At 42.2% G+C, this 15,687-nt stretch overlaps 1 protein-coding gene across 3 annotated transcripts in view; it reads right to left on the minus strand.

Annotated features, from left to right (window-relative positions):
• Positions 1-8,253: 8,253 nt before the first annotated feature.
• The window catches only part of CDK19 (cyclin dependent kinase 19), a 128,680-nt gene continuing 121,246 nt past the window's right edge, over positions 8,254-15,687 (minus strand). For all 3 annotated transcript variants that reach the window (XM_032101482.1, XM_032101481.1, XM_032101483.1), the window contains 2 exons: positions 15,306-15,572; positions 8,254-12,506 (listed from right to left, as the gene is read on the minus strand). In XM_032101482.1, the coding sequence (XP_031957373.1) occupies positions 12,375-12,506; positions 15,306-15,572 (399 nt within the window). In that variant the 3' untranslated portion in view covers positions 8,254-12,374. The remainder of the gene's footprint in view (positions 12,507-15,305; positions 15,573-15,687) is intronic.

A 15,687-nucleotide genomic window follows, 5' to 3' on the forward strand; every position in this document is an offset into this window, starting at 1 on the left:
ATTTCCTCAGCAAGACTTGTGCTTCCCAAGCAGGGGATCAAGCTCCATAGGAGATGATGCCTACCATACTGCTGAACTGCCTAACTCCCTCCCATGTAGGACTATTCTTCACAGCTTCCTCAGTAGTCTCCAATTAGGCACACAATGTTTTCATCCACAATGGTGTATAATATGTAAGAAAATCTGAAGACTATAATCCCAAGAGGGCTCAGGCTGTGCTCTGAAATACATGCTGTCATGTTAGATATTCTGACAGACAAACATCCAAGCTGTCAGACAATTCCCCAGAACAGCAGACAGCACTGCCAGCAGATATCCTCCCTGGCAGTAAAGGCAAAGTGAAACAAACCACCAAAGGGCCCTCTGAATACACCTTTTTTTAAATGCATCTGCCATTAGCCATAAAATGGTCTCCTCATGTACGGGCTGCCAGGTATCTGGAGAAGAGAGGCTTTGTGTAGGACTGGGCAAAGCTGAGCCATACTTTGAAAAGGGGTATTTTTTCCAAAGCTTAGAGCAGCCCTAGCAGATGAGAACAGAGCAGGGAAAAAAGATGGAGGAGACCAAACCTTCCTCAAATCCACCTAAATCCAGTGAACTGCTAGTTAGTGTGAGACTCTCCTGTGGGACAGCACATAAGCACAGGCAAACAAGGTCTGTATCGGGCACTGCGGAGAAGCAGAACACGCTTCTAAAAACTTCCCAGAGTCCTACCCTCACCTGCATGTGGGACTCGTCAGACTCTTCAAGAAACCTCAGGGCCAAAAACACATTGGAAGATGGGTACCACAGCCCCACTCCATGGAGGCATGCAACCACGGAGCTGGGCAATCCAGTGCGTCACCCTTCCAGTCAGGAATGAGCTGGTCCTCACGTGGCGCCTTCCCCTCTGCCTCTCCCCCTGGGGGCCCTGGGGAGCGGCGTGCGTGGGGGCAAGCAATGCACAACATGCCCATCGCTGTGCTGGCTGGCACCTTGCTGCTGGCACCAGCCTCCTTCATGCTTTCAGCTGCTCGTGCCCCAGTTTGCAAGGCTGGGATTCGCCATGGGGTTCCGGGAAGCCCAGAGAGTTTCTATGCAGCACCACGGTGTTTGTAAAGTGTCCACAAGAGAGGACCCCACTGCCAGAGCCCCTCTGTCCCAGACAGGAATGGCACACCAGCAGCACTACCCTCGCCCAGGTTGCCCCAGGTGTGCCAGCACCTTCCCAGGACGCCCACTGCTGCAACGTGTGCTGACAGCTTGTGCAAGGTGGGGGCCCATGGCTCCTGGGAGCTGGGCAATCTTCCTTCCCATCTCCGCACGTGGGCCCCACTCCAGATCTGCTCCATGGTGGCACGTTGCATCCACCACCCTGTGCATCCACCACTGCTGCTGCCACCCAAGAGGGGACCTCTGCACCCACCCCAGAGCCTCCCAGTGGACCAACCCAACAGCCCACATCCATCCACACCAGGTCTGTGCAGGGGCTGAGAGACCTGCCCATGCCACACACCACCTTCCCTTGCAGAAGGGACGGTTCTAGCTGGTAGGGGGTGGGTCTGGGTCAGGTAACTGCCCTCCCAACCAGCAGCTGCAGGGCTGGGAGCTGGTCTGGCACTCAAGGAAGCAGTCACGTTACACGGCGGGGACGTCTGGCCCTGGACATCCCAGGCTGCGGTACATGGCGTAAACCTGAACCCTGCTCCATGAATGCTCAGCGCTGTTATATTTAGGATGCATAGCTATGCTGGCTGCACAGGGTATCCTGTTTTCTCACAGCGCATCTTTGGGAAACGAGTTATTCCTTAGCTCCACATTTGGATATGTGCATGAGAGCAGCAAGGCAAAGGAAACTTTCCTAGGTTTTTTTGTTTGGGTTTCTATTTTTTAAATTTAAGAAGTGATAGCAACTATCAATGTCAACCCAGTTTTATTAATCATGCTGGCCTATACAAACTTAGGACATATCCTAATAATTTAAACATGCGTACTCTCGCAATTCAGCTGTCCAGCAAGATCCTGAAATACCAAAGCAAAAGTGCACTTTGTTTTCATATTCACATATAGCATATCCAGAAAGCATCCCTAATCTCACAGAAGGAGTAATTCCCAGTCTCTTCCTGTGTCCCCTCCGTAAGCATGCCATGTCACATGTAAAGAAATTTCAGCCCACACAAGGACAAGCCTGAATGCTGCTGTGGTGCTCTTTTGAGTTCATTTTCAAGGTAACGTATAGACTATCCAGAGTCAAGGCCAGTGCACTGCACAGCCACACACGAAATATCCCAAAGGAGCTAGGCGGAACACAGACGGATTACCACATCTCTGATGCACGAGAAGCAGCAGCGATAACGCAGTCTTGGAATAGCACAACCACCGCGTATTAATAAAAGCATGACGCACTGCGACTGATTTATGAGCTTGGCACGTTAGGTGGGAAGGGAACATGCCTGGTTCTGATTGAGCTGGCAGGTTGTTCCTTATGTCCTCCGGCACACATGATCCACTGACAAGTATTTTATAAGATTTACATTAGCAAGTCACAGTTGAGCACTTCTCCACAGACAATATATGTAAATGTTATCGTGTGAGATTGAGTTCTTGGAGTTGGAAGCTTATGGCCACTGTTCACACATGATACACATCACACTCTCAGATGACCCAAATGCACTTAAAACACCTCTAATATCACGGTGGATGATAAGAGAAGCTGTTTCCCTCCTGCTTCCCAGAACCAACTGTTTCAAAGTCACAGGGGAAGTCCAGCTTTCATCTAGCAGCAACATGATGTAGAAGCAACTCTTGATAATCCCCACTGGGACATACCACCAGGGTGTGTTAGTAGATGTCCCCATGGTTTCTTAAATGAGTAGGGATTTATTTCTATGCTTGTGGGATACTGCAAGCTACAAGAAAACTTTCAGATGTTTAAAGAAAAGCTCCATTATTACCAGGGGAAGTATTCTGAAACCAGAAACTATGCAGATTTTCACATAGTTATGGGTGGAAGACCAAAGTCTATAAACTTCTCAACGTGGTCGAGTCAGTCTGCTTGCTATGTGCAGGGAATTTTGTAAAGGTGACTCACTCCTATCAACTTTGCTGAGTATACTTTCTACAGTTGTGATGCTGCACGTATAAATATTTCTCTTTCAAAAGCAAGTGTTTCCCAAGAACTGCAGTTACTACACAATGTCACAGTATGATATGCCTCCTTGAATCTCCTCCGCTGCAGTGGAAGGATGATACCAGCAAGGGAGAAGCTTGATCTCCTTTGGTTCCTCTTCCTTAGCAAGTTAATGTACTGAGTCTTACTGCCAAAACCAAACTACTGGAAACTGTCCTTCTTTCTTCTGTACCACTGCAAAAACAAGTCATCGAATTACAAAAGGTTGAAAACTGAAAATCATAATTATACTTTCACAAGTTACTCATTCCACATCATACTAAATAATGGCAAGATGTTTTAGAACAATAGATGTTTGTCGCGGGTTCGGTTTGTAACCGGGCAGAAACACCAATTTAGTGTAGTGGTTTGGTCCAAAATACTCATTACTGTTTATCTGCTGTGAGATAAGAATTAGGAGAAATGCAAAACAGGCACCAAACTTGAAAGAATATAAAGAAGTTTATTAACAGACCTAAAAGAAGAAAAAAAAAAAAAAAAATACCACCTTCAGAACTCTCCTCCTCCCCCCACCTTCCTCCCTTCTCCCACTGACAATGTGAAAAGACAACCCTTAAGATGTTCAGTCTGTTTACCACTTCCACAATAACCTTGTTCAGTCCATTTAGAAAGAGAAGTCTCTTCTTGCTCATGCTATGAAAACAGTATCACAACGAGACAGCCGCCCACTTCCAAATATTGTTCAGTCCATTTAGGAAGAGGAGTCTCTCTGCCTGCGTGTGAGTCCTTTCCCCCAACTTGCAGCTTTTCCCGCAACTGCTTTCGAGGGTCCACTCTTGAAGTTTTTTGGGGTACAATTTTAAGGTTGAGCCGTTCAGAAACAAAAACAGAGGCCCTTCTCCTTCCCTGGGAGCAAGGGGTCTTCATCATCTTCATCGTTAGGACTATCTCTGGGAGCATCTCTAGGAACTGAGGTTTTCTCCTTTCCCATTTGGAGCAAAAGTCCTCATCTGGTTCATCTCTACGGACTGAGGTTTTCTCCTTTCCCGTTTGGAGCAAAAGTCCTCATCTGGTTCATCTCTCCCTGTCCAAACTTCTCATGAAATTACAGCTGCGTCAGCATCTGCCTATCTCAGCGCAGGTGCTTTTGCTCACGAGTTGAACACTCCACCCCCCATATCTTCATGAAATTACAACAGGATACTCTGATATATCATAGCTTCACAACAGAATTTCAGCTTTAAGCATCTCCTCTCTCTCTTCCCTCAGGTTTTCAGCTCTTCACAGCAATAGAAGGGTTACTCTCACCTCGGCCTTGCAGCTTTGCAGCTGGAATGTTGAATTTTTCTTATCGCAGTGGAGAGGGGGGAGAGCCGAGCCGCTCCGGCTGCCCACGGCAAGGCAGTGGGGGGGGGTTCCATGGCTGGAACAGGTCCATGGCTTCAGGATGCCCGTGGCCCGGCCCGGCCTGGCCCAAGCAGGGCCTGGCCGGGCCCGCTGGCCCCCACACGGGGCCCGCAGCCACCTGTCCCAGCGCCGGAAACGAGAGAGAGCTTGGAGGGGGAGTTTGCCTATTCTTAAATGTGGATCACAGAGGTGATCACAACTTTAAGTGGCTTAGAGAATTGTCCATATTCAAACTGGCCAGCTGATAGGTTCTATCAGTTCCCAGAGGAAACTGTAAGCACCCCTTAGCAAGGACGTCCCTTCCGGGACTATGCTTGCTAACCTATGACAATGTTTTAGAACTGCACAGCCTAGCAGCAATACTACTACCTGATAATTTACAATCATCTCATAACAATGTCTGTCAAACTGGGGGGCCACAGGAGCCTTTTGCAGTATCTTTAAGCCTTGAATTTTGCAGTTCCCTGGCTCACCTTTCAGCCAAGGAAGTGTGTTTTCTGTAAAAGGTAATTGCTTCTCCACACACCTGTGTGACCTGAGCTTACAGGTTAAAGTTCAGTGTCCACGTGTGTAAATTGTCTGCAAGACTCTGAATTGACAACCGTGCCCCTGACCAGATCACGCATGCAGAGTTGAGGTTATCTTTTCAGAGCAGGGCTGTGCCACATTGCCCAGATAAGGGTAGAAAACATTTTTAACAAATGTTAAAAATACATATTTAAAAGTATGTAGAATTTCATTATGATCTGGAGAACTTCAGATACCTAAACTTGATACCATTAAAATTTTGTTACAAAATCAAAAGGCTGCACACTTCCACTCCTTCTTTTCCCTCCGTAACATCCCAGGGAATTCCTATTTGTGGATACAGGGAAGAATCTTACCAGTGTAGGCTTACATGCAGGCCATGGAAAGGATGTCTGAGCCATACATCACTTGGCATATTTGGTTCATAACTAAAACTTTGTCTGCTGCTGATAGGTATGAAGAATTCCTTTCTTCAGTGCTCCACATATCGGGTTTTTTGGTACTTAAGACATGATGTCTTGTGGGACGGCGATTGCATAAAAGGTATTATTGCTGGCTACCACATCGAACCCAAGATTCAGTAGCAAATAACTGATTTATTTTTTTTTAAGTAATATTTAAAATTCAGATTTTCCTTTACTAATTCATATCACATTTACTGAGAGTACAAGCAAAAATCCATTCTGGGAATGGAGTGGGGCACAGGTAATGATTTCTGTAATGATTTCAAACACCAGCTTTATTCAAACAACTTCTTGCTGAACATGATTATAAGACATTTTAGCTAAGGGAATGTATTGCTGAATACTCCATTCAGCCATGTGTTCTATGCATGCAATGCACATATAGAAGTTAAATACTCTCAGGCTGTCTGTCCTCTTCAAGATGCTTCAAAGAACACACAAAATAATCACAGAAATGGCTTGCTATAGTCCCGACAATACACGTATCAGTATGCCAATATATCAAGCTGGAAAAATGGATCCTATTCCAAGGCAAGTACATTATATAAAAAATTATTGGTATTGCTTTCAGACTTGCAATAATAATAATAGTAATAATAACAACAATAATAATTTTTTAAACACCTACTCTGGATTAAGTTGGAAATCTGTTACATAACAGCTGTGGTACTCCCCCAGCAATTTCAGCAGCTCAGTTCTGACTGTACACACATCTTTCATAACCTTGTTGGTGATTTTAATCTACCTCAACAACTCTTGTTCTAACAAATAATTCTTGCAAATGACAAGAATCATTGTAGTAATTATGCAATAATAATTTTCTAAATTACTATAAAACCACCAAAATAAGCCAAAGCTTCTGGTTTCTTCTGTGATCATAAACAAGAACATGAACCTCCCTGGAAAACAAAGAAGCTGGACCTACCTGTTAAAACAACATTATAGGTAAACCATCATTAACCTTCGCTGGCTATTGAAACAATGCTTGCTCAGGTTCTGTGATTAGCCAGATGAAATTGGTATTTGGCACGAACATGATGCTTTTTGTGTTGAAACAGCACATGCAAAGTGACAACACTACTACTGTGTATTGTCCAGCAGTAAAACACCATATTACAGTGACTATTATTCATATTTCAGAGTGCTGCAAGCCCCAGTCATGAAGCTACTGTATCAGAACAAAATTACTGTTCTTGTCACAGGGAGCTTGCGAGGGGCGTGCAGGGAGGTGACAGATGGATGCAGACAGACTGGAAGGCAAAATGAACACTGGAACAGTTTCCATTAACACAATAGGTATGACTCCTTGCACACCAGTAGCTTAAAATACTAAACTTCTGTAGACATCAAAGCCAAGGGGTTTGCAGAAGACACCTAGGAGGGAATTTTTTAGAAATTTATGCAACAGCTCTTCAGGAACAATAGGCATTTGCAAACAGAGCTTAAAAAATGCTTATTTAAAAATCTAAAAATGAAGGGCACAGAGGCTGACCTGGTGGGACAATCAGACCAAGAGATAACTTACATAATGTCTTGATTTGAGTAAGAGAGATGGCGTAACAGCAGGCTTTGGCAGTCATGTCAAGCGAAGAGAGAAGCTTTACAACTAATGCAACAGAGATGGCAGAGCCGGGGCAATAACACAAAGCAAGAAGCAACAAGTCAAAGCAAGAGATTAATAAACAACCCACTCTGCAACTTTCTCAGTGGCTGTGAAATCAAAGTTATTTAACTATCAAGGACAGAAAAAGGGACACCACAATTCAAATCAGTATGATTAGGCTGGATTAGACTGTAAACTGCATGACCAGGTAGGAAAAACAGAGAGAAATGTGCAGTAAAAGAACAGAGATTGAGACAGAGCCGGCACTGGAGGTTTTAGAAACATCCAAGCCAAAGCTGTTGACTAAGCACAACCTTATCAACAAAAGGACAACAGAAGCAGAAACTATGAGGGTTACAGAGCTGGAAGTGCTCAGCTGCACTGAGACTGAAGGAACAGCTCTTAATCTCGAGGTGTCAGGGATGCAGACTAAACTTTTTGACAAAGGCCACTCCTATTCCCACCCTTGTGTAAAGCGTACATCAAAAAACAAAGCCTCTTTCTTAGGCAACTGGTAGTGCAAGTAAATCCCCCCAACCATTCTTACCCATGCAACAGTTACAGAGAGGACAAGCGGGATTTTTGAAAGTTGTTATCCACCCATCCATCCATCCAAAGTTAGATGGAACAGAAACACACATTAGCAAAGCACACAAAACCCCACTTTGAAAACCCACCAATATGCTCTAGCTCATGCTTTCCATGTTGCCACCTGGAATACTTGAAATGCTCCAAGATCCAGCTGGAGGAGAAAGTAGGAAGATAGTTATTTCCAGAATAGAGTAAACCAGCTTTCTTTTTCAGAAGATGCATCTATAGGGTTGTCACACAAGTAATAACGAATCTCAGCAAGTGACATTGGTGTGGCACGCCAGCACACTTACAAGCAGAGAGCAAAACCTAAGAGAACACTCCATCAATCCTGCTTTCCATAAGGTTTCATTCTATTGATAGATACATACCTGTGAATATCCTCATGGGCATTTTAAAAGCTGTGATTTCAACTCTGAGGTTTTGCAAGCTTTGTGTGGTGTATGATATCATAAACATCCTGAATATAATTACAACTGCAATTTTGTGGCCTGTATTTTCCCTATTGGTAGCCCAAAGTTGATGTTTACAGAAACTTTTCTGCACACTTATTTGATTTGAACTTTTTATTATTATTACAAATGTATATTATTTTATTAAAAAAATTCACACTGAAGCAAAGTCAATTCCATTTCATTACAACCAAGAATATAAAATAAATGCAATGAACTCATAGCTTAGTTTTAACAGTCATTTCAAGAGTGACATCAGGACAACTTAAAAGCAGTAAACTCTCAACTCTAGAATGAGAAACAAGTATTTTGCTTTGTGGTTTTGGTAGCCCATTGGCACGGGCACTGCTGAATGTGGCCACCACAGATCTAGAGCGGCAAAGTTTTGTGGCAGCACCAGGCGCATACACAGTAATTTCTAATGGAAACTACAAAAATGAAAGATGCGTGCATGAAATTATTAGGATAAAAAATAACTGAGTAGAGACAGGCACACTTCCACAAATAGTAAACATGGGAATATACAACTAGAACAATTTGAAAAGTTACTACCTTACATATATAAAAAGTTCTTTAAATTGCTGTTAAAAAGGACATGTTCTGTCCAGATTTTGTGTAATACTTTTTAGTGTCTACACAAGACAAATTTTTAAAAAAATTAAATAGCATTAATTTACTACTAAATATTTAGGAGATAACAGTGCATTAAGGACTTTTTTCATATAGTAATACACATCGCTCCTGTCTGGCGACATATTTTAGAAGATTACGTATGGCCTTATGTACAATACATTTATTTAACCCTAAAACAATTCTTTGCTTAATGGTGTTAAAGTACCATTCCTGAAGATTATGAAGGGGAACTAAGCTTATTATGTTTATATAAAATATCATACATATTTGAACACTTCTAGCTTCCCGCCACCCCTCCCGCTATGAATGCGCTTCCCTCCCCCTCCCCACATACAGTGTCACAGATACAGTGCAGAACTCGCAGCTTTCCCTATATTTTTCCTTCATTGTGCAGTTTGTGCTACATAAACCTCACCAACGTGGACCAGGCTGCTCATCCCATTAATTCCCCACGTTTGTTTCCTCTGAGCCACAATGGGAAAAGCTGTACTCAGCAGCCCGCTCTCCCACCAGGATGGAGAAGACAGCTCTACGCCTCTCGGTACAGGTGTGAAACACTTCGGTGAGGGTCTACAGGTTATGGGCAGAGACAGAGCTGAGTAATAATGAAACTGCACAGGCAAAAAATAACATAAAAAGGACATGGTCCTGGTTTCCCATGACAAACTGCACTATTCACTTCTGAAAGTGGAGAGTTTTTACCTCACGGGATAACCCCTAAGCAGCAAGGCTTCTTCCACTATGACTGCCACCCACCCTGGCAGCATGCATCAAGCTCCCAAGAAAAGGCAAATTGTTTCACTACCACAAAGGACTACAAGAGTGTGCAGAGCCTACATTTCGCAGCCAGCACTGTTGCTTTTATTTGCTCTCCTCCTGGTTGTGAATTTGAGGGAACGGAGGAAGTCAGCTTGGCTTCACCTGTGCACACAAAAGCTAGAGAGGAGTGGCATGTGGTCATCTATCAACCTAACCAAGGCAAGAAATGCAAGTGCAGCTTAGAGAGGTTGTGGCAGTCATTCTAGAAGCTGGAAGCTCACTCAATTAAAGCACCTTACATTGCTGTGAAGTTTCACACTCTACACATCAATTAATCTACACCATGATTTTGCCTTATTGGCACAAGAGCCAACCTTAACTAACCATATGGTTCCCTGCCACCTCCTGATCTTGTATGAATTTTGATGATCAGCTGCAAGTCACAGCAGGGAGAAGAAATGTTAGATAACTGTAGTAGAAAAGACGAAATAATTTTGAGAGAACAGAAGGATGAAAAGAACAGGAGGGGACAAGAATCACTTTGCCGTAAGTTAATTTCCAGGAATGTGACATTCAAATCGCAGAAGTATAAAAGAAGTTTTACTTAATGGCATTGGCCAAATATCCATTTGATCAAAAGTACCTCATCCTAACATCAGTAAGGGGTGAGACAGAAAGAATGTCACCCCAGAGTCACTAAAATAAAGGAACAATTAAAACCTGTTCTTTCAAACAGGGTACTACAGTATGTATAAAATGTAGCATTTCAAGGGTTACACAGTGGAAGTATCCTTCGGGAGATTCTTTTCTCCCAGAAATATTCTTTTCCTTCCAATTGCTTCATTTAATTTTTCACCACCTTCTTATCCATTTGATTACAAAAGCAGGTTGTGGTTGCTTTTCCAGAGCAGCTGGGCGTTGTCAAAATCACATGATGGTAGGTATTGCCGAAGCAAAACAACTGCTCAGAAAAAGTAGGAAAACAACACGAGTTTGAGGAGGAAGGGGGCACTAAATGTGATTGGGAGATCAAATCCAGTAGAACCATGTATGTGACTAGCTGTGATGAAAAGCATTCTCCTCAGAGCAAACACATCTACTCATCTTGCTACATCTGATCACAACTTCAATGTGAATGCGTACGGGTACACAGGTTTTTTTTTTGGGCACAGGACAGAAGAGAACACTCTGCAGTAAAAAAACCTGGAACACTGACCATTTACATCGAAACTCCTCTCACTTCACCTCTTCTCTGTGGACACCAACTGTAGAAGCTCACTCATTTTACACTGCCAGTAGTTTTCCAAATGCATTCCTCCAGGTTTTCTGCCACAAGAGTCAGCCTCATTTCTGAAGGCTGAAGCAAAAATGAAGCTGTCCCAAATTATATGTTGTGTCTCTTCAAGTAACTGTGGTTCCAGAAGTTGGACAATAATCCTCTGATTATGCTTCTGAACTCTTGCTTAATTACTAGGGATTTTCTGCCAGCTACCCATCCACTTACAGTCCCTTAGGCACAATCAAAACATGTTTGCTCTAGGGAAAAAGAAACATTTCAGTGCAATCAAGCGCATCTGGTGTAACTAATCTGGTTAATCACAGCAATATGAGGGACACAGAATATGCATTATAAACAAGATAAAGGAAAAATTTTCAACATGCTTTTCAAACTGCACAATAGTTTCTCTTAATTATAAATTCTAACATAAAATGATTAAATGCATTTGTTTTTGCAAGTCTTAGTATTTCTGTCACCTTTAAATTTTGAGAACTGACTCAGGAATGTGAAAGAAAGCTAAATTTACAGAACTCTCACACACATTAATAAGCTACTTAGCAGAAAAACAGAAAAAGCCCGTCATCCACATTCCTACTGAGACTTGAGGGCAGTAAATACATTTTCCTGACTATTTTGGTGTCCAGCCTGGGAAGACATTCCATTCTCCTGTTCCAACAGATCCTGAAAGCATCTCCTTTTTATGTGACTGTCCTGGTTTCATTTAAAGTAATGCTTAATTTAAAACTACTCAGAGCATGATCACTGTGATTTCAAGAATTCAATGTGAATGAGTTAAGAAATATCAGCAATCTTCTGTTTGGCGTTCAGTCCAGTAGCATGAAGCATATCTGTTGCTGCAGAGACTTGGGTGGGTTTTCTTCTTTTTCATTTTTCTTTTTTCATTTTATTAATTTTAAAAATTTTTTATTTTTAATACTTTGCCTGAAAACTAGACTAATAAAAACAGAATAGTAAAATACTCTGGAACAGTAAAATTTTGCTGTTCTTGACATCCATGAGCAAAACAGTAATATCCTGTGAAAATAACATAGTGCTTTAAAAAGGTGCAATATACCTGTATAGCTAAACTGGTTTGCCTAGTATAAAACTAACTATATACAAGCTTGAAAGCCTGGGAGTTCAAGATTTTAAAACTTTAAAATCCCATCAAAGAGATTGAAAAGACAGATTTATGGCAATCACTACAGCATAAGGAAGGTGCACCAGGAATCCTTCAAAATTCCAAAGGTTAAAGAAGTTAAGTGCTGGGTTCAGATCAGAAGGGTCCATTAGAGTAACCACAATGGAGCACATGCAAGGGCAGAGAGGAAGGAAAACTTCACAAGAATCTCCTTTATGGCAGTAAAGGGATGGGGATGAGGCAGGGGTGGGGGAAGTCTTCAGTGAGTGAAGTTTTCCTTTTGTCATCATGAATTTTAATTCTGCATCATAGTTTGTATTTTTGGTCTTCTCATCATTATGAACTTCATATTGCTGGAGTCTTCTGGCTTCTAGTCCATTCCTTTCTGAGTGCAGCCTATCAGGCCTCTCAATACCTGTGAGACTGATGAGATTGGTGATACTGAGAGCTCTGCTGAGACGATGTGGAATAGCCCATTGTACTCTGGGACTGAGAAGATCCCTGAATGTTGCTTTGGTAACTCAGGCGTGAGCTGGAGTGCTGCAGGAAAAAAAGAGAAGGATCAAAGGAATGAAACCCAGCCTATCAGGACCATGCAGCTCAGGAAATTTTTAACCTCTCTGGTGCTCATTAAAACATGATTTTTGGGGAAGCTGACTAAATAGTGCTACTATTTGGGGTCCCATAAAACAAGTCCTCATTCTGATCTGCAATCAGCTTTAACACAGCACACAAAATGCACAAGAACTCTAGGAGACACCTAAAAGTACAGCATCTATACACCCATTTTCTGAAGAAAAAAATACACAAGGGACAAGAGAGCAGACTCCCTTTCAAAATTCATGTCTCTTAAACTTACATCTATCATTATTGTAAATGCTATCAATGCAAAACCAAACTGCTAAGGCTACAAACTACCTTCTCAAGATAGGCAATACTAAATGTTACAGAGAAAAATTTTATTCTTTTCTGAGAAAAAGGCAACCATGACTTAGGAGTTACTCAATTTATCTAAATGAAAAATTCTCCGTTAAGATAATATAATTTTAAGCGAGACTCTCAACCTGCTTCCTTACCCACTGCAAACAAGGAAAACTGCTTAAAGATGGGCATGTATATGTACATAACCTTACATCCATTTTCTTGAATGTCTTTTTTCCCCCTCCATAATCTGGGACAATCAGCTCAGTGGACTCCAACCTCAGCAAGACAAATTCATTGATCTTGCAGCCTCCAGCCTGCTGAATTTGCCCTTTCATTACCATAACCATTCCCCATCCAGAATTACTCATGAGCTGCCCAATAATGCAAGTTGCAAAATCACTTGGCATGAGAAGTACTGCTGAATGGACAGGAGACTCTCCAGCAAGGTAAACCCCACAGCAATCCACATAATTAGGCTGGTTGTGTAACACAGTGTCTGAAACCTGACATTTTTCCCAAAATTCTGGAAATTTTTTCAACTTATAATGGAAAAGAAAAAGAATTGTGATAAATGCTATGACTTTATAGAAGCTCTTTCTGGATGAAAAGCATCACCTCACCTTATTAAGCAAAATACCCAAGGTCACATAAGGAAGGCTTACTAAAATTCAACTATGCACTGTCATTTCTGAAAGCAACATACATTGAGGCTGGTGAATGACAAAAAAACTTCAACATATACTTTAGACCTAAATGAAATGAAACACAAAGCAAAGGGAATCTTCTACCTACTTCTGAATAAGATAAAATGGAGTAAAATTAATGCCATAAGACTACAAGAATGCATTAACTTGCCCATGCTTATTTTTGCTCCACATATGAGAATTTGTTTTTAACAAAGTCAGACTTGGACAAATTGCAGACATTCCTTTCTGGAACAGAAGATAGTCAGCTAGAAGTTAAAGGCAGATAGCCAAACACACGCATAAAAATGGATAGTCAGACCACACAATTTAGTGAATGACATAAAGGAAACATGCAGATCATGATTTGATGCCTGTTCTGTTAAAGTTTAGAAGGAAAGCGTCATAGAGTGTAAAAAAAATCTGAAAAAAAAGAATATTTAGACTGCTAGCAACTTGGGGAAGTCTGCCAACAATTCAGAGAGCTGGTTAAGAATTCTATAATGGATATCACCAAATGCAGCACACCAGTCCTCAAAGTACAGACCAAACCAGACCAGCCATAAATACTGTGCAGTCAGACAGCTGTACTGATCTGTCCAGGCCTGAAGCCTGTCTGGAACTTTTCAAAAAAGAAACTTAGTTGTCTTTCTCTTTAAATTGCATTCAATGCCTTCATGACCATTTGTAACTCAAAGAGTCAAACAAAAATAGGAGAAATATGTCTGGCACGGAGTAATCAATTGTCTGTGGAGAAGGTCTGGAAGACTAAGTCAAGACAACTCTAGAGCTGGGTGCCTTAAAACCTACTTATTTTAACTTTAAAGCAGCCTGAAAAGACCATTCTCCAAGGCAGGATCCCCTTGGAGGCTAGAAGCAGATGGATGCCCCAACATTATTTAAAAGTTACCCTTAATATCTACCTTTTTTTAATTCATCTTTCAACTAACTACTGCTCCAGCAAGTATAAACTCAGGTACTGAAGATCCTGGTAAGTTCAATGCTTTCTATAGTTAATGTACGTTACTTTTTTGGTGGAAAATATAATTCTAGTAAGCAAATACAATTATGCAAATTCAAAAATGATTCGGTGATAGTGCTTTTCCTTATGAATGCTACTGTACTGGAAAACATGAAATCTGTTCTACTTTGGTCCCATTAGAAACAATGCATGTCTTTGTGCCCTACTTTGGCATAAATCAAATGGATGAACCGAATTGTCATTCCTGTGCTTACATTCATTTTTTTCTTTAACATTAGAAGCAGACTTAGAAAGATACCAGAATAAACTACAGCACCACTTCATACATGTGACAATATGAGGAATGAAATGCGAAAGCCTGATTCTATCTTTGCTTCTCCTTCTCAGGATCATCTCACATCTGCTCCTCACATGGGATTTAATAATGCCAAGACCTGATATCCTGAACTTGATGCAATGCAGCATTTACATCCACTGGCTTCAGCAAGGTTACTCTAAAATATAAAGTTAAGCAAATATTTAAGTGCTTTCCTAGAGTGGACTACTCTTCAACACTTTACAGGATGCAGTAGATACAACTCAAACTGGTATTCTATTGAAAATTACCAATCACAGAACAAAACCTCAGCACGCCTCAGGTTACATCAAAAATTCATTAAAACGTGATCTGTTCTTGCAGTGGGGAAGGGGAAAAATGACATTTTAGCCCTTGGCCCTATATATCAGAAACAGAAAAATTTCCAGAGGTACCTGATAATCTGAAGGCATGACAGGCCCGCCTGAGTTAGCGCCTGAAGGCCCTATGCGTGGTTTCTTGTTCGGAGGCACCTGGTTGAGGCTGGAGTCCTGGCTGTGCTGGAGCCCCGCGCCGGCACCCCCTGCTCCGGCGCCGGCGCCCGCCGCCGTCCCGTTGGTCTGGGTGCTGTTCTGCTGCTGCGGCTGCGGCTGCTGCGGCGCTGCCTGCGGCTGCTGCTGAGGTGCTGTTTGCTGCTGATGCTGATTCTGCTGCTGCTGATTCTGAGGGAAGAAGCGACACAACACGGTCACTTGCTCTGAGCTAGGTTTGTGAGCTTCATGGAGCTGCCAACCCTGGCGTCACCAAGGGGGAGGCAGGCCCGCCTGCCCAATGGGA

This window comes from Corvus moneduloides, chromosome 3, assembly GCF_009650955.1.
Source record: "Corvus moneduloides isolate bCorMon1 chromosome 3, bCorMon1.pri, whole genome shotgun sequence".
NCBI classification, from domain to species: Eukaryota; Metazoa; Chordata; class Aves; order Passeriformes; family Corvidae; genus Corvus; species Corvus moneduloides.